A 19,197-nucleotide genomic window follows, 5' to 3' on the forward strand; every position below is an offset into this window, starting at 1 on the left:
GAAGGGATTATGGACACTTTTTAGTACAGTCGTGTAATAATCTGTGATCATTTTAACTATATTGGTGAAAGTGGCATCAATGTAAGATAACCACTTTGAAGATATCATCTAAATAAATGTATCCAAAGAACAGATGTACTGAAAGACAAATGTTGCTGTGCAACTGTGGCAGCATAAGAAATAGGTACATATAAATTACTGTCAATGTTTCAGCTCTCCTGATGGGTATTAATAAGCTAGAGTCAATGCTTTAGAATCCTGGGTGATGGTTCATGTGTGTATATTACTTAAAAACAGGTTAATCAAAAGCAGGTCACAGATAAACAAATGAAAAGTTTGTGTGTGAACCAAGGATTAAAAATAATCCAATTCTGTGCACCTAAAGTCCAAAAGGAAAAGGAAAAAAGACAGCAAAAGGAAGGAAACGGATCATTACATTTAGCTGATAGTAGCAGCTAAATGTAATCATTATGGTAACTGACAAGAGAACTCTGAGATATTCATAATATTAAAGAGAAAGTAAAATTATTACATGAGCATTTAAAAGTTAAACACTATACCACATACAAAAATTAACTCAAAACAGATCAAAGACCTCATAAATGTAAGTTAAAACTACACAACTCTTAGAAGAAAACATAAGGAAAAATCTTCATGACACTGAATTTAGCAATGATTTCTTGGATATAACACCAAAAACACAGGCAACAATGACAAAAAATACGTAAATTGGACTAAATCAAAATTTAAAGTTTTAGTCCACCAAAGAACACTATAAATAGTTTAAAAAAAGGCAACCCACAGAATGGGAGAAAATATTTCAAATCACAAAGGAATTAACATCCAGAATATATAAAGAACTCCTAAAACTCAACAAAAAAACAACCCAATTCAAAAATGGGCAAAGGACTTAGATAGACATTGCCTCAAAGAAAATATACAAATGTCCAAAAGCACATGAAACAATGCTCAACGTCACTAATCATCAGGGAAACATAAATCAAAACCATAATGAGCTACCACTACACACCCACTAGGGTAACTATTATTGTTAAAAAAACAGAAAACAACATGTGTTGGTGAAGATATGGAGAAACTGAAACCCTGGCACATTACTGCTGGGAATGTAAAATGGTCCAGCCACTGTGGAAAACATGGCAGCTTCTCAAAAAATTAAACATAGGATTACCATGTGATCCAACAATTCCAATTCTGGGTATATACCTAAAAGAATTGAAAGCAACGTCCGGAACAAATATTCATTCATTCATTCATTAGACTATTCAAACATGTTCATAGCAACATTATTCACAGTAGCCAGAAAACAACCCAAATGTCCACTGACGGATGAATGGATAAGCAAAACATGGTATATACACACAACAGAATATTATCCAGCCTTAAAAAGGAAGGAAATTCTGACACATGCTTCAACATGGATGAAACTTGAAAGCATTATGCTAAGTGAAATAAGCCAGACACAAAAGAACAAATATTTTATGACTCCACTTACATGAGATACCTGGACCAAAAAGTTCCCTTGGTTTTTAAGTAAAAATAAAAGACATATTTTTCATTTTCACCAAGAACTTTATTGAACAACATATTCACCATTTTGTTCCATTACCTTCTGCCATTTTTCAGGCAACTTCATAATTCCATCTTCTTAAAACTTTTTTATCTTTTTGAGCAAAGAACTGTTCCAGATGCCTTTTACAGTCTTCCAGGGAATTGAAATTTTTTCCATTAAGAGAATTTTGTAAAGACCAAAATAAATGGAAATCCGAAGGTGCAATCTCTGGTGAATACGGAGGATGAATCAGAACTTCCCAGCCAAGCTAACAGTTTTTGCCTGGTCATCAAAGAAACATGCAGTCTTGCGCTATCCTGATGGAAGATTATGTGTTTTCTGTTGACTAATTTTGGATGCTTTTCGTCGAGTGCTACTTTCAGTTGGTCTAACTGGGAGCAGTACTTGTTGGAATTAATCGTTTGGTTTTCCGGGAGGAGCTCATAATAGAGGACCCCCATCCAATCCCACCATATACACAACATCACCTTCTTTGGATCAAGACCGGCCTTTGGTGTGGTTGGTGGTGGTTCATTTCGCTTGCCCCACAATCTCTTCTGTTCCACATTATTGCACAGTATCCACTTTTCATTGACAGTCACAATTTGTTTTAAAAACGGAACGTTTTCGCTATGTTTAAGTAGAGAATCGCATGCGGAAGTACAGTCAACAAGGTTTTTTTCCCTTAACTTATGTGGAACCCAAACATCAAAGCTATCAACATAACCAAGCTGGTACAAATGATTTTCAGTGCTTGATTTGGATATTTTGAGTACGTCGACTATCTCCCACGGGGTAAAAGGTTAATTGTTCTCAATTAATGTCTCGATTTGATTGCTATCAACTTCAACTGGGCTACCAGACCGTGGAGCATCGTCCAGCGAGAAATCTCCAGCACGAAACTTCGCAAACCACTTTTGACACATTCGATCAGTCACAGCACCTTCTCCATACACTGCACAAATCTTTTTTTGGGTTTCAGGTGCAATTTTACCTTTCTTGAAACAATAAAGCATAATATGCCGAAAATGTTGCTTTTTTCCTTCCATCTTCAATATTAAAATGGCTACACAAAAATTCACCAATTTTGATAAGTTTTTTTTAAATGCACGCTGATATGACTGACAGCTGTCACAATACAATCTGACAAAATTGTTTTGAATGAAGTTTAAGACAACTAAGCACTAGTAGAGCCTTCGGGGGGGGGGGGGGGGACTGAACGAACTTTTTGGCCAACCCAATAAAATCTAGAGAGATAGAAAGTAGAATGGTGGTTACCAGAAAGAGAGAGGAACGGGAGTTACTGATCAAAGGAGACACTTTCAGTTTGGAATGACGAAAAAGTTCTGGAGATGGATGGTGGTGATGGTCGCACAACAATGCAAATGTACTTCATGTCACTGGACTGCACACTTTAAAATGGTAAATTGAAGGTTACATATATTTTATCTTTTAAAAAGAACTAAGGCCATAGCAATCAGAGAAGAAAAAGAAATAACAGGAATCCAAATTGGATAAGAAGTTAAACTGTCACTGTTTGCAGATGACATGATACTACACATAGAACATCATAAAGATGCTGCCAGAAAACTACTAGAGCTCATCAATGAATTCAATAAAGTTGCAGGATACAAAATTAACACACAGAAATCTCCTGCATTCCTATACACTAAAAACGAAAGATCAAAAAGAGAAATTAAGGAAACAATCCCATTTACCATCACATCAAAAAGAATAAAATACCTAGGAATAAACCTACCTCAGAAGGCAAAAGACCTGTACTCTGAAAACTATAAGATGCTGATGAAAGAAATCGAAGATGACACAGATGGATAGATATACCGTGTCCTTAGATTGGAAGAATCAATACTGTCAAAATGACTATTCTACCCAAGGCAATCTACAGATTCAATGCAATCCTTATCAAATTACCAATGGCATTTTTCACAGAACTGGAACAAAAAAAAATTTTAATTTGTATGGAAACATAAAAGACCCCAAATAGCCAAAGCAATCCTGAGAAAGAAAAATGGAGTTGGAGGAATCAGGCCCCCTGACTTCAGATTATACTACAAAGCTACAGTAATCAAAACAGTATGGTACTGTAACAAAATAACAGAAATATAGATCAATGGAACAGGACTTAAAGCCCAGGAGTAAACTCACACACCTATGGTAAATTAATCTACGACAAAGGAGGTAAGAATATATGATGGAGAAAAGACATCTCTTCAATAAGTGGTGCTGGGAAAACTGGACAGCTACATGTAAAAGAATGAAATTAAAACATTCTCTAACACCATACACAAACCTAAATGTAAGGCCAGACACTATAAAACTGTTAGAAGAAAACATAGGCAGAATACTCTTTGACATAAATTGCAGCAATATCTGGGATTTCCCTGGTGGCACAGTGGATAAGACTCTACGGTCCCAATGCAGGGGGACTGGGTTCGATCCCTGGTCCGGGAACTAGATCCCACATGCATGCCACAACTAAGAGTTCGCATGCCACAACTGGGGAGCCAGAGAGCCGCAACTAAGGAGCCCAAGTGCTGCAACTAAGGAACCAGCAAGCCGCAACTAAGGAATCCACCTGCCGCAACTAAGACCCAGTGGAACCAAATAAACATTTAAAAAAATAATAATAATAAATTGCAGCAATATCTTTTTGGATACACCTCCTAGAGTAACGAAAATAAAAACAAAAATAAACAAACGATACCTAATTAAACTTAAAAGCTTTTGCACCGAAAAGGAAACCATAAACAAAACGAGAACCCACAGAATAGGAGAAAATATTTGCAAATGAAGCAACAGACAAAGGATTAATCTCCAAAATATACAAACAGCTTATGCAGCTCTATACCACAAAAACAAACAACCCAATCAAAAAAAATGGACAGAACTTCCCTGGTGGCGCAGTGGTTAAGAATCTGCCTGCCAATGCAGGGGACACGGGTTTGATCCCTGGTCTGGGAAGATCCCACGTGCCGCGGAGCAACTAAGCCCGTGTGCCATAACTACCGAGCCTGCGCTCTAGAGCCCGCGAGCCACAACTACTGAGGCCACGTGCCACAACTACTGAAGCCCACGCGCCTAGAGCCCTGCTCCGCAACAAGAGAAGCCACCGCAATGAGAAGCCCGCACACCGCAACAGAGTAGCCCCCACTCTCCACAACTACAGAAAGCCCGCGTGCAGCAACGAAGACCCAGTGCAACCAAAAATAAATAATTAAATAAATTTTTTAAAAAAATGGACAGAAGATCTCAACAGACATTTCTCCCAAGAAGACATACAGGTGGCCACAAAGCACATGAAAAGATACTCAACATCACTAATTATTAGAGAAATGCATATCAAAACTACAATGAGGTATCACCTCACATTGGTCAGAATGGCCATCATCAAAAAGTCTACAAACGACACATGCTGGAGAGGATGTGGAGAAAAGGGAACCCTCTTGCCCTGTTGGTGGGAATGTAAATTGGTACCACCACTATGGAGAACAGTATGGAGGTTCCTTAAAAAACTAAAAATAGAACTACCATATGACCCAGCAATCCCACTTCTGGGCATATATCCAGAGAAAACCATAGTTCAAAATGATACATGAACCCCAATATTCATTGCAGCACTATTTATAATAGCAAAGACATGGAAGCAACCTAGATGTCCATCAACAGAAAAATGGATAAATAAGATGTGGTACATATATACAATGGGATATTTTCTCAGCCATAAAAAAAGAATGAGGGCTTCCCTGGTGGCGCAGTGGTTAAGAATCCGCCTGCTAATGCAGGGGACACGGGTTCGAGCCCTGCTCTGGGAAGATCCCACATGCCGCAGAGCAACTAAGCCCGTGCACCACAACTACTGAGCCTGCGCTGTAGAGCCCGTGAGCCACAACTACTGAGCCCACGTGCCACAACTACTGAAGCCCACGCGCCTAGAGCCCGTGCTCCACAAGAGAAGCCACCGCAATGAGAAGCCCGCGCAACAGTACGAAGAGTAGCCCCCGCTCACCGCAACTAGAGAAAGCCAGCGCGCAGCAACAAAAGACCCAACTCAGCCAAAAATAAATAAATAAATAGATAAATAAATAAAATTAAAAAAAAAAAAAAAAAGAATGAAATAATGCCATTTGCAGCAACATGGATGGACCTAGAGATTATTACACTAAGTGAAGTCAGATAGAGAAAGACAAATATCATATGATATCACTTATATGTGGACTCTTTAAAAAAAGATACAAATGAACTTATTTACAGAACAGAAACAGACTCAGACTTCGAAAACAAACTTACAGTTACCAAAGGGGGGGGGGGGCGCAGGAGGGATAAATTAGAAGTTTGGGATTAACAAACACACACGAGTATATATAAAATAGATAATCAACAAAGACCTACTGTATAGCACAGGGAACTCTACTCAATACTCTGTAATAACCTATATGGGAAAAGCATCTGAAAAAGAATGGATATATGTATATGTATAAATGAATCACTTTGCTGTATACCTGAAACTAGCACAACATTGTAAATCGACTATAATATAAAATTTTTAAAAATTCTGAATTTGTTTAATTTAAAAAATTAATAAATAAAAGAACTGGCAACAAGTCCTAGAGAAAAATCAAGCATTTATACTCACTCTAAATATGAATACTTTGAGGAAGGAAAGCCAAAGACTGGAAATTCACTAAGCTTGGGCACTGTCTGCACTGGTTCTGCAGAGAGTGGAGTATACCCACCACCCAAGGGTGCCGGTCCAGGAGAAGTAGGGGTGAGGAGGAGCAGAACGAAGGAATTCTAGAATCAGTGCCAAAACTGAGTTGTTTCTAGGGTAGCAGACAAAAATAAAGCTCCTGGCTACTATAACGTGGGTCCCTTTCTCAATCCAAATAAGAGAACATCTGATTAATTTAAAATAAAGCCAAAAACAAATAGACCAATGAAACAGCATAGAATCAAAATTAAACCCCACAAATATACAGTTATACCTAATTTGTGACTAAGGTCATAAATGGTGCTGAAGCAATTGGACATCCATGTGAAAAAAATATATACGAATCCTACTTTACAACATACACAAAAAATAAATTCCAGATGAACTGTAGGTTTAAATGGGAGGAGTAAATCAATAAACCATTTAGAGAAAAGCACAAGAGGACATCTTCCTTACCTTGGAGTAAGCAAAAATTTCTTAAACAGGACATAAAACATACTGATCATAAAAGAAAAAATTCTAATAAAGTGAACTATATTAAAATTAAGAATTTCTGCTCATTAGAAGATATCATTAAGCAAGTGAAAAAGCATCCACAGAATGAAAAAAGCATTTACTATATACATACACACACAGACGTATGCATATGTATACACATATATATACATATACATGAACAAAGTATCATATCCAGAAAACATAAACAACTCTCGCAAATCAATATTAAAAAGATAAACAAGGGACTTCCCCGGCGGTCCAGTGGTAAAGAATCCGCCTTCCAATGTAGGAGACGCGGGTTCAATCCCTGGTAGGGAACTAGGATCCCACATGCCGCGGGGCAACTAAGCCCGCGCGCCACAACTACTGAGCTCGCGCGCCTCAACGAGAGAGCCCGCGTGGCGCAAACTACAGAGCCCACGTGCTCTGGAGCACGCGCGCCACAACTAGAGAGAAGCCCGCGCGTCGCAACGAAAGACTCCGCGTGCGGCAACTACGACCCCGACGCAGCCAAAAAAAATAAGGAAAATAAATAAATTAAATAAATTTGTTCTTAAAATAAGCAATTTTTTAAAAAAGGCTGTTACTTATTTTAAAAAAAAAAAAAGTTTAAAAATGGGAAAAAGACCTGAAAACTCTTCACAAAAGATTTCCAAATGACCAATACACATATGAAAAGGTGCTGAAATTCATTATCATCAGGGAAATGCAAATAAAGTCTTTTGTGCAACAAATACCATGACACTTACCAGAATGGCTAAAATTAAAAAAAAAAGAAAGAAAAAAAAAAACAGAAAATACTAAGTGTCCTACAGACGGGAAGCAAATCATGCCTCTCCTACAGCGCTGGTGGGAGTGTAAATTGGTACAACCCACTTTGGCAAACTGTTTAAAAATATCTACTAAAGATGAACAAACGCACAACCTATAACCTAGAGGTTCCATGCTTAGGTATGGACCTAACAAATGCGTCCACATGTTCACCAGAAGACATGTACAAGAATACTCGCAACCAAAACCTGAAAACTACTGAAGTGCCCACCAACAGTGAAATAAACATAAATTGTGCTACAGTCACACAACTACAGCGTTCGGGGTGAACTGCAACTACATACAACAGAGAGGAAATTCACAAACGCTGCTGAGTGAAGGAAATCGGACACCAAAGAGAGCATACTCTAAGGCTCCATTTACGTAAAAGTTCAAAACTAAGCTAATCTACTACAGCCAGGACCGTGTTTACTCTTGGTGGAGTGGAGAGCAACTGGATGGGGAAAAGGGATGGGCCTCTGAGATGCTAATAATAATTGTGTTTCACAGTCTGTGTTCAGAATTCCACAGGTGTGTTTAAAGTGCTTCGAGCTGGACATGTATGATGATGTACTTCTCTGTTTATTTTAGCTTCAATTTAAAACTTTAAACTAATATGCCGTAGCAGAGTCCACCAGTTCAGAATTTATACCTCTTTATTCCAAGGTATGACTTGGCAAAGCGATGCTCAATTTTCTAGATCAAGAACTACACAAACCAGGCAATTCTCAAAAACCAAGAGACTGACTGAATTTGAGAGAAGTTAGTTAGAAGAGGGGAGGGGTAAACACAAATGCACAACATGTATATATTTTACATTGCTATGAAAACATAAACAAACAACCACAACGTGTTCTAGTGCGCCAGGAAAAGGTAAAAACATCAACGTAGACTCCTACGGCCGAGCCTGCTTCCCGACCCCTGCCAGCAGCACAGAAGAAACAGGGGACCAAGAAAGGATGACTTCCTTCAGAAGCTGTTTCCAGGGCACAGAGGACTTCTGCCCAGGCCCTCAATCCCACCCATCGCCGGCCTTCACACCCAAACGCAAGGTTTCGGGCTCAGCCCAAGAGGGGAGGAGGGCGACGGGTGAGGGGCGGAAAGGTGGGCGCTAAACCCGGCCGAGGTGACTAGTCGGGCTGGGAGAGCGAGCCCGGCGCCTGCGCGGGGCCACCCAGGTCCCGCCAGACACCCGCCCGCACACCTGTCTACCGTGCCAGGCCAGGGAGGTGCCAGGCCACGGCGCGCGGGCCGCGGGACCGTCGTCCACCGCCTGGAGGGCCGACGCCGCCGACCCGGCCCGGGAAGAGCCCTGGGGGAGGAGAGCGCAGGCGGCCCGAAGCACTCCCGGGGGCCGGACAGGTGACTCGACGGAACCGCGCCCAGGACGGAGAGCAGGTGGGCGCAGGGCGGGGGGCGGAGCCTGGGGGAGGGGCGCGGCGCGAGGCGGAGGGGCGGGGGCGGGGAGGCGGTACAGGGGTGACCGCGAGGGCCGCGAGGGGGAAGGGGAGGGGAGGAACAGGCGGGCGGCAGGCTGGGAGGGGGCGGACGGAGGGTGCTCACCGTGGACTCCCGCACTTGGCTGTGGAAGTGCTGCTCCCGCGCCGACACCTCGTCCTGCCCTTCCATCCTCCTTCATGCCCGCCGCCGCGCCGCCCGCGTCCGCGCACTCCGCCGCACCATCGCCTGCCGGCCCGAGGGACTGGACGGCCGCCTCGCCGGCCGCGACGGGAGCAGCAAGCCGCTGCAGAGACCGCGAGCAAGACACCGGGCGCTGCCTCAGCCGCCGCCTCAGAAGAAGCCGCTCTGGCTGCTGAGGGCGGGCGCCGCGCGAGCCGGGGCGGGGCGGGGGCGGGGCTTGACGTCAGAGGAAGGCGCCGCGCGTCAGAGGAGCGCGCCGCGACGCCTGAGGGGCCTGAGGCTGAGGGGCGGGGCCTGCCGGGCGGGGCTTGGGGGCCACGCCCCCGGGGAGCGGAGGCCGGCGGGCGCCCGCGAATTCCCGCAGGGAGCGGGGTGAGGAGCTAGCGGTTGGGTCTCCGGGCGCGTGCTCCCCCGCCCGGTGAGGGTGAACTAACGGAGATGGGCGGGCCGGCGCGCCGGGTTAGCAGGCGTTTATCCTGTACGGCCGCAGCAGTCAGCGCCCCTCACCAGCACGAGCCCCGCCTGCAGAGCCCAAGGCGGCGTCCAGCAGGAGGCCTCCCGCGGGAACTGTCACTCCGCCAAAGTAAGTAAAAGGTCGGGAACTGGTTGTTTCTGGACGCGCTTTGGGCGGAAACCCCGGAAACCTGGCTTCTCTGGGTCTGATAAGCGGTTGGACTGCCGCTGGTCTTGGGCTTCCCCACCTGGATAATGTAGATAGCCGTGAACGTGAGGCCCTGCCACATCCGAGGGCGGCCCAGTACTAGGGAGGCTACATGACCCTCCTGAGAGCCTCCATGATCCGTTACTTTGGGGACGGCCAAATATGCCACATACAGTACATAAGTCCCCTACCTACACATGAGTTACGTTGGAGAGCGTTAGCAAATCTAATTTGTTCGTTAAGTCCAAGAAGTTAGCCTAGGTACCCCACTAACACAATTGGCTCTATACCGCTGCTGTTACGCTTGCTTCCGGACATCCTGGGCTTGAAATAAAGGTACTGTAGTACTGTACTCTATACAGTACTGTGCAGTGGAGTACACAAAAGCACAACCACTTGTAGAGGATGCACGCACGTGACAATGTTCGCCAGACACGTGAACTACCTTACCTGATGGGACGTTCCAGCACACACGTTCACATCTTTGGAAGTTCGCAACTTGAAGGTTCATATGTAGGGGACTTACTGTAATTCACCCCTATTCTGCATTAAGTACCTTTCTGTTGTTGTTTGCAATAAAAATGAATTTGAAGGATATTTATCATTTTAGTTTTGGATTTGGTGCGTATAAGAAAGTCACTTAAATTGCTATTGGCTGTGACGTTTGGTTGGCATCTCTGAGAATTCTTAGGAAGCGAGAAAATCTACAAATTGCTTTCAAATTATTTTTATGATATATGTTAATTTAGATTTTGAAGTATCTTTTTGTGATTTTGAACTAAAACTTTTTTTCACGACTCCAGCTTTTTTTTTTTATGGCCCCTGAAAAGCTTGTAGGCCTCCACATACTGTGCCTATAATGCCTTATGCCAGAAAATGGTGGTGGGGACTTGGAGAACATGAGGCTTGTTCTGAGCCAGTACTGCTGCTGCCATAGGCTGATAAGAATCCAGGAATAATTTTCAAGTGGTTAAATTCAGTGTTCATCTCTATTTTTTAAAAGTCTCTGAACCCTAAAGAACCTGGGAAAGATAAAGGAGTATCTGTTTTTCTGAACACCCAGCTTCTGAGAGCTGGGTTAAATACCTGCGTGAAATGACCTGGATAATTTCTGGGGTAATCTCTCCAAATCAGAGGGTAATGAGATCTGATTTTAAGATGTGACATTTAGACACATATTCCAGGAAGTCAATAAATATAGCATTTCTGATCTTTCTAACCCAACACTCCAGCCATCTAGACCTTTTTATTTTCTTTTATGCAGCTGTCTGTAAAGGTTCGCTCACCTTTGATCTTAGTTGTTTCCCTGTGTTTGGTACTTACAACACTTAGCCCAGGGTAGTAGACCTCAAAAATGCCCACAAGCTCTTCCCTGTACACTCACCCCTTTGCCTTGTGGCTTTGCCCCTCCTCCCAGCAAGGAGTGGAGCCTATTTTCCACCCTTGAATCTGGGCCTGGACATGTGACTTGCTTTGGCCAAAGGGACATTAGAAAATACGAAGCTGTTGAGAAGTGCTTGTGCATTAGGGCTTGCCCCTTCTCACGGCCCCTGGGCACCCTCCAACTGCCATTGTGTAAAATCGTCCCACCCAAGCTGGTAAGGGATGTTGCAGTTATCTCTGTCACCCCAGCTGACACCCTCTTTTCTGTATCCCCCTAAAACATGAATTCCCCCAAAACACAGTTCTTCCCCTCTGCTGAAAGCACTGCAATGCAGTATTCTCATTACCTGTAGAAGAAATCAGACTCCTGAACTGGCATTCAAGACCTTGACTTTGGGGCCCCACCTTGCCCTTCCAACTGTTCCCACTTCTCTCTCTAAAGAACCCTTTCCTGCAGGCTGGCTTCCTCCTCTCTCCAATCCCCTGGGCCTTGCCATTGCCAAGGCCCGGAACTTTTACCCATTTCATACCCTCTTTCCTCCTCTTCAGATTCCGTGCTACCGCTCTTTTACTGTCCACACCAAGACCTTCCTTCTCCAAAAAGTCTTTCCTGGCAATTCCAGTCTCTTCATTCATTCATTCATTCAAAACCATGAACACACCATGGAAAGAATACTGCTTCAGTCCCTGCTCTGGAGGCGCTTACAGGAGGAAAACAGAGAACGTACAGCCATCCATCTGACATTTGGCACACACGACCTTATATTTTATCTCAGCATTTCCTGCATGTGTGTCTATCCACAGTCAGAGTACAAGCTCTTTCAGGTCTGGAGTATCTCTTCCTGCATCATGTAAACCTCCGTGTATTTCCTGCAATACCTATTAGAATGCTTTGCCCAAAGGAGACAGTTTACGAGTATTTATTGGTCAATAGATTGGTTGCCCTGAGAAATTCCCCAAAGACTTCTTCAAACTTCAGTAAGTCTTCAGATTTCTATACCAAGGTAGATAATTGTATGGACGTTGCCCGTGTGTGCAACATTACGACTCACGTTTCCACAATGAGAATGCTGCTTGTTACTATGTACTCCAGTTTGACTATCACGACGTGTCTTTGAACCTGCCAAAATTCAGGATGGTTTCCTTCATTCCACTGGGCCTTGCTTTGATTCTCTTGATTACAATGAGATCAAAGTTTTGAGACATAAGGACATAGAGACCAATTTTTTTCTTGTCTTTATGCCCCATACAAAACCAAGCCAAGCAATGTTCAGATGTAAGCTGAATTCCTTCCAGCCTCTATTAAAGGGCTTCTTTTTTTCCTTTATCCAAATACTCACAGCAAGAGAGATAAACAAGCAAAAGTCTAGAAACAAGCCAGCTGTCCATCTACAGTGGAAAGCGTAAACAAACTGTGATGTGTTCGCGTACTGGAATTTTACCCTGGCGTGAAAAATCCACGAACCACAGCTGCAAGCAACAATATGGGTGAGTCTCTACAACAGCACTGAGCAAAAAAAAAAAAAGGTCACAGAAGAATACATACAGTATGATTCCACTTACATAAAGTTCAAAACCATGCAGAACTAAACAGGATATTACTTAGGGATGCAAACGTGTGGTAGAATTATAAAGAAGAGCAGTGATAAACCTCTAAGAAGGAAAGTCAGAGGAGAGATTGGGCAGAGGCATTCAGAGGGCTGCAAAGGGAATGATAACGCACGTTTCTTACACGTGCGGGGTGGGGACAGGGGTCACAGCGCCTCGTTGCGTTGCTGTTTATGCATCGTATATGTTGCATAAACTATGTCTATTCACTATTTAAATAAAGGAATTGTTTTAAGAGGCACCGCTGTCTGGTAGCCTAAACTGTGGCTTCTCTGCCTCAGCTTGACCCCTTGCTAAAGGGAGCATCTTAGAGTGGAGTCAACACCAAGCAAGGATTCTGGAAACCAGGTTCCAGCTCTGCCAGGTGTGGCCTTTTGAGCCTCGCTTCAGTTACTGATGCCTAAGGTCCTTTCAAAACTCTGTTTATGGCCTTAAAAGTTCATTTGGAAACTTTCCACACAACCCTGTGTTTCTGCTGGAGCTTTCATGGGTCAGAGGAAGAAGAGAACGGTCATCGGTTGCTTGGCTCCAAACCCGAGCGTCATTCTGAATTCCACGCCGCCCCTTGCACCCCAAAGCCCACCCATCACCAAGAATTGTCGCCTCTCCCACCAAAGCACGTCTCAGGTCAGCCACTTCTCACACCCCCGCTGCTATCTCCTGGCCAGAGCCACCCCGTCCCTCAAGTGGCCTCTGAGCCATCTCCCCACATCCCCTCTTCCCAGCCTGCCCCCCACCAGTCCAGCCCAAGAGATAAGCACGGAAGTCAGACTTCTCCCTCCCCTGTCCCCTCCCCGAGCTTCCCATCTTGCTCAGACTCAAACACTAACCTCTCACGGAGACCTGCAGGGACCCCGGACCCCGCCCCGCCCACCTCCTCAGCCTCCTACCACTGCCCCATTGCCTGTGCCCTTCCGTCCGCTTGGCCCAGAATGCGCTTCCCCTGGGTCACAACTGCCCCCTTGTCACTTACACTGCAGCATGAATGTTATCAACGCGGAGAGGCCATCAGAGACCAACCCAGGTGCTTGCTCAGTTCACCTTGTTTTATTTTCCTCAAAACAGGAAATTATTTCTGTATGGGTTTGTTTTCTGTCCAGTCTAATTTGTCTGCTTCACTATTTTCCAACACCAAGCACAGTGCCTGGCAAGTATTAGGAGCTCAGTAAATCTTTCTTAGATAAAGAACTAAATGTGTGAATGAGAGAGAGAGAGAGAAAGAGAGAGAGGGTGGTGGGAACTAGCTTTTGTAGAATAACCACTACATTCCAGGGGTCTCACATGCATTATGTAATTTAACCATCACAATAACTCTGTGAGGTAGGTATTGTCGGCTCCATTTTACCATTGATGACACTGAGGAGAGGGTAAGCGACCTCACATAGTCCACATTCGAACCCAGATCCACCTGACTCACTCACTCCTGTCCTTTCCACAGTACTATTGCCCCTCGCCACGCAATAAAACCACAACCTGGCTGCATCATGGGTGACACAGAGGGAAACTCCCAGGTCCCTCTGTTGGGCATTCTGCCCTAACCACTCACCTCCCCTTCCCCCGAAATTATTCTGCCCTCATTTGTGTGCCTGAGTATGTGCTCAAGCATACCGGTAAGTACAGGCTCTCTCTGCCCCTGGGGCTGCAGGAGTGGTGTAGTAGTCAGGGCTCTCCAGAGGAAGAGCGCAATAGGGGATACAGAGAGATAGACACGAAAGATAGATACATAGATAGACAGACAGGCAGACACAATATGGTTTCTAATTCCATTCTCTATAATAAAGAGCCAAGGTTCCTTGGGAGGTTGCTGATTCTAGGGCTGGGGCAAGAAATATACACCATGAGCCTGGAGCATCTCGTAGTGCCAGAAAATAGGAAAGTGATCAAGGGAATTCTCTGGCGGTCCAGTGGTGAGGACTCAGTGCTCTCACTGCCAGGGCCCAGGGTTTGATCCCTGGTCAGGGAACTAAGATCCCACAAGTCTCACGGTGCTGCAAAAAAAAAAAAAAGAAAAGTGATCAAAAACCAAAACAGTGAAGGTATAGGGGTATGACAGAGGGACACAGGCGCCAACCTGAAAGAGTTCCCAATGGCCAAAGCAAAAATAATTCGAACATCAAAATAAATAGCAAATATTGGGTTAGAATTAAAGTATAAAGTAAATATTCATGAGTCAATACTGATATAAACAAATATTAATTTAGGTAAATTCTCCCCCACAAAAAAGTGGAGCTTACCTCTGCACCCCTGAGTGTCACTAGACTTAGTGACCTGCATCCAAAGAACAGACAAGAGAAGGAAAAGTAAAGTAACTGCAGTGGAGAAACCTGGGGGTCAGTGTGAGCGCCATCAGAGGCGAGTCACGTTGACAGCGTGCACCTTTGATGTGGGGTGATGAGAACGGCCCTTCACCCATGAGGCCTTTCTCCCAGAACGCACACCCTCAGTCCAACCATGAGAAAAATGTCAGACGAGCTCACATTGAACAGCATTCTACAAAATACCAGACCAGTACTCCCCAAAGTTGTCAAGGTCATCAAAAACAAGGGAAGTTTGGAAAATCATCTCGGGCCTTAGAGGAGGCTAAGGATAATAATGTATCAACATTAGTTCATTGGTTGTGATAAATGCACCGTAAGTAAGAGGAAGACAGCGCGGGAGCCTGGATACGGGGCACACAGGAACTCTTACTCTCTTTGCAACTTTTCTGTAAATCAAAAATTTAAAGTTTAGTTTTTAAAAAAGAAGAGAAAGAATACCAGGTACCTTGCAAAATCTCCAGGAGGACCAGAGAACCAGACTTGAAGGAAAGATGCCCCAGTCAAGAGCTGGTCCCTTGAAGACACCAGTGCGCCATTTCTGAGTGTAGACACACAGCCCATCCACGGCTTATCTGACGCTGGTCACTTCTAAGACTTCTCCTATCTGGACCCTGGATGTGGCTAATTGGCAGAGCCTGGGTCATGAGCACACACCTGAGCTGCAAAGGAAGAGAGTGCTATTTTCCACTTCTTTCATGGAGTAGACTCCCTGCATCATAGGATGGGGGATTCCCTTGACGTAGGAAGGGGCTTCGAATATTGTTCAATCAAAAGGAATTATACGGTCCATATACAAAGTTCTCTAATGACCCAGCGTAATCCAAGTATGAACTCTACACCCTAAAGAAACAAATGGGCTTTAGAATTTTGGTAAGTGATGACCACCCAGTGATGTGCTGGAGACCCCTGGCGCTGGCTTGTGAAAGCAAGTTGCTAATTTTTGGGAATTTTGCAAAGCCAGTTGTTAAACACAACACTATTTAAAACTGAATTACATAAACTTACACTTAATTAAACTATATTTTTTAAAGATAAAAACTACTGAAAATCCATCATGTCCTAATTATTTTATTATACTTTCCTTGAGTCTACTTACGTGTCCTTTACAACGATATGCTGCTCCTTGTTCAGTGACCTCACAATGGTAGCTGAGATCGGCCACGCTGGGAGCATTTACACCATGGAAATCAGCAAATGCTGCAAATCAGGGCCCTTTCCCTCCCCCTTGTACAGCTGGCTATTAGATACAGCACACCAGTGGAGCCAGCAAAGATTTTAGAAAGAGCCTAAAATGAAGATTTTCCTTATTATGGGCGGAAGTCAAACAACAGATGATCAGAGTTGGCGTCCTTTCATGGAAACTGAGCAAGACTCTCGCCTGCTGGAGGTCATCCCAAGTGTCTGGAGAGCTGGACCAAGGGGGCTTCTGAAGGGGAAACAGGATTTTTCTCAAGAAAACAATTCTAAATCTGTGAAAGTTTAGAAACATCCATTACTCCGTGCTAATGAAACACTGGCAGTTTGTATATTTGTTGGTGTTTTAAAGGGGCAGAATAAAGCCATTATTCCCTAATGCAGGAGGGATGGCATGCATGGGTCCAGGTTCAGGGAGGGGATAGAGGTGCTGGTCTGTGTCTGTTCATTTCCTGGGGCCACCATAACAGAGTACCCCAGACTGGACAGCTTAAGCGACAGAAATTTATCTTCTCACAATTCCGGAAGCTGGAAATCTGAGATCAAAGTGTGGACAGGGTCATTGCTCCTGAGGCCTGTCTCCTTGACACGTAGCTGGCTGTCTTCTCCCCATGTCCTCATACGGCCGTCCCTCTATGTGTGTCTGTGTCCTGGTCTCCTCTTCTTATAAGGACACTGGTCACATTGGATCAGGGCCCACCCATACGACCTCATTTAACTTAATCACCTCTTTAAAGACCCATCTCCAAATGCAGTCACATTCTGAAATACTGGGGATTAGGAGTTCAACATGTGAAGTTAGGGGGACACAGCTCTGCACAGGGAGCATGTGAAAGTCTATTCCAGTTGCCACTCTTCTCTCGGGGAAATAAACAGCAAGGTCAGCCGCCAGAGGGAAGAGTGCGGAGTAGTGTTTGAGGTCCTGGGAGAGAAGAGGTGGGGTCGTACAGGAGTGGATGGGGGAAACACATGTGACCTCTGAGCAGCACTAGCCTCCCGTCAAAGCCCAGGCACCAGGCCCCTGCTTCTAACCACCCACGCTGCTCCGTGATCCCAGCAGCGCAGTGCCTTGGATGCTTGGCCTGACCTCTTGTGAACATCGGCAGATGAACTGAGAGTTTGGTAATTAGATGGGAGAGCGCTTAAGAATGTGCTCTCCAATCTCAGAGTCCTGGGTTAGAATGTCAGCTTCACCACGTCTAGGTTTCAGGACCATGGACAGGTCACTCACCTGCTGTGCCTTTTCTCTCATCTGTAAATGGAAATAAAGATGCTTGCCTGATACGGTTATTCTAATTAAATGACACATCCATAAAGTGCAAGGACACAGTAAAAGTTAGCTATCATCATCACACCATTACTTGAAAAGCCAGAATCTAAGCATGGATTGTGTGACATTTACACATTGGGTTATATATCGATGTTTATGAAATACAGGTTTCTAAGAAATTCATAGCAAACTTGTAACTTTTACACAGGAGATTAAAGACTGAAAGAATGTTTTAAATGCATGAAAGGAGCTTTAATTTGCCAAGAAATTGTGTGGCTGTAGTATCCGTAGGAGTTGAGACTTACAAGGACTAATCAGAGGAAACGAAAGGATGTGGACCTGTAATTAGCTGGGGGGAAATTATAGGGAATCATGGGAATTTAAATCCACAGCTAAAAATAGCAGCATCCTCCTCCACTTCCTCTTCAGCCTTTGGTGTCAGGTTCTGATTTTAACAAGATTTTATCTTAGGTTAATTGTTAAGTTCATTTCACCATCCCTGGCTAACTCTCCTTGAAGTATAAATAAAGAGATGATCAAGCGTCTGCTAGTAGAAGAAAGGAGAGAAGAGGCATGAATAATTCCTGTGTATTCAGGATTTGGCCTTCTTCACCCAGGGTGCTGTTGTCTTAGTTTAGTGTGTACCCTCGGGCCCCCTACCCTGTACACAATAACCATCTGACAGCCACGGGACAGCAGGACCCCAGGAATTCCAAGATAAGAGACTTGCACAGACATCTTTAAAGTTCCCTCCCCCACCCAGGCAGTGTAGACACAAAAACACCTTATCTCTGACTGAGAGGAAGCGACGTTTCCCACCCAGGACCCCGCTGAATGGCAGGAAGTGAAGCAGGAAGAACACGTGGGCGCACGTGGCAGGCGATCCAGGAGGGAGAAGGAGCGCACAGAGGCCCAAGGAGAGGACAGGATGCGTCTTCGGGCGCACCGCAGACTCCGCCTTGTTATGAAAGCCTAATGGCGTGAGCAGCTCCAGCCCCGTTAAACGTCTGCCGGCAAAGGACAGGAGCAGGGCCCCGCGCGCGGTTCTGGCTGCGCAGGTCCTGCTCCGGCCTTGGCACAGGTCATGGCGAGGAAGCTGCCTGGTTGGGGGATGTTCCGACTGGACAACCAGTTCATAAACTGCCCGAGGAGAGGGCACTGAGAGCTTTGGGAAATGGATGCTGAACTTTCAGCACTTTCTACATTAGAAAGCTTTTAAACTGCACTTTCTAAAGAGGAAAAAGATGGAAACATGAGAAAGCCATACTTAAGAGGGTAGTCCTTCTCCGCTGGCCCTCAGGTCCGTTCTCTGGGTGCACCCAGTAGGGTAAAGGTTTCTAGCCATTCCTCCCGATTTTTCTACTCATAAATGTGTTTTTTAATTACACAGTTGAGATCTATTTTGCTACTTGATATTTTTATTTAACAGTGTATCTTGGCTATCTTACATGTACAGATGTATTCCATTCTTCTCACCACTTAGTTAGTCGTCCATTGATTAACTAGTCCTTACTG

The 19,197-nt window shown here is 44.5% G+C and overlaps 1 protein-coding gene and 1 long non-coding RNA gene across 11 annotated transcripts in view; one reads left to right on the forward strand and one right to left on the reverse strand.

The window, feature by feature from the left end:
* The window catches only part of LMBR1 (limb development membrane protein 1), a 163,713-nt gene extending 154,281 nt beyond the window's left edge, over positions 1–9,432 (reverse strand). For 3 of the 10 annotated variants that reach the window (XM_082398844.1, XM_082398846.1, XM_082398842.1), the window contains exon 1: positions 9,171–9,429. In XM_082398844.1, coding sequence (XP_082254970.1) covers positions 9,171–9,236 — 66 coding nt within the window. In that variant the 5' untranslated portion in view covers positions 9,237–9,429. Of the gene's footprint in view, positions 1–9,170 lie in introns of all 10 variants that reach the window. The other 7 variants (XM_082398848.1, XM_082398849.1, XM_082398850.1 and 4 more) reach the window with 5 other exon arrangements.
* Positions 9,433–9,532: 100 nt separating this feature from the next.
* Positions 9,533–16,299, forward strand: LOC309631929. Its single transcript, XR_014246645.1, has 3 exons — positions 9,533–9,831; positions 12,635–12,780; positions 13,182–16,299. It is a non-coding gene; the product is annotated as an uncharacterized lncRNA (long non-coding RNA).
* The last annotated feature ends 2,898 nt before the right edge of the window (positions 16,300–19,197 follow it).

Source organism: Balaenoptera borealis (genome assembly GCF_965194805.1).
Source record: "Balaenoptera borealis genome assembly, chromosome: 7".
Taxonomy (NCBI): domain Eukaryota; kingdom Metazoa; phylum Chordata; class Mammalia; order Artiodactyla; family Balaenopteridae; genus Balaenoptera; species Balaenoptera borealis.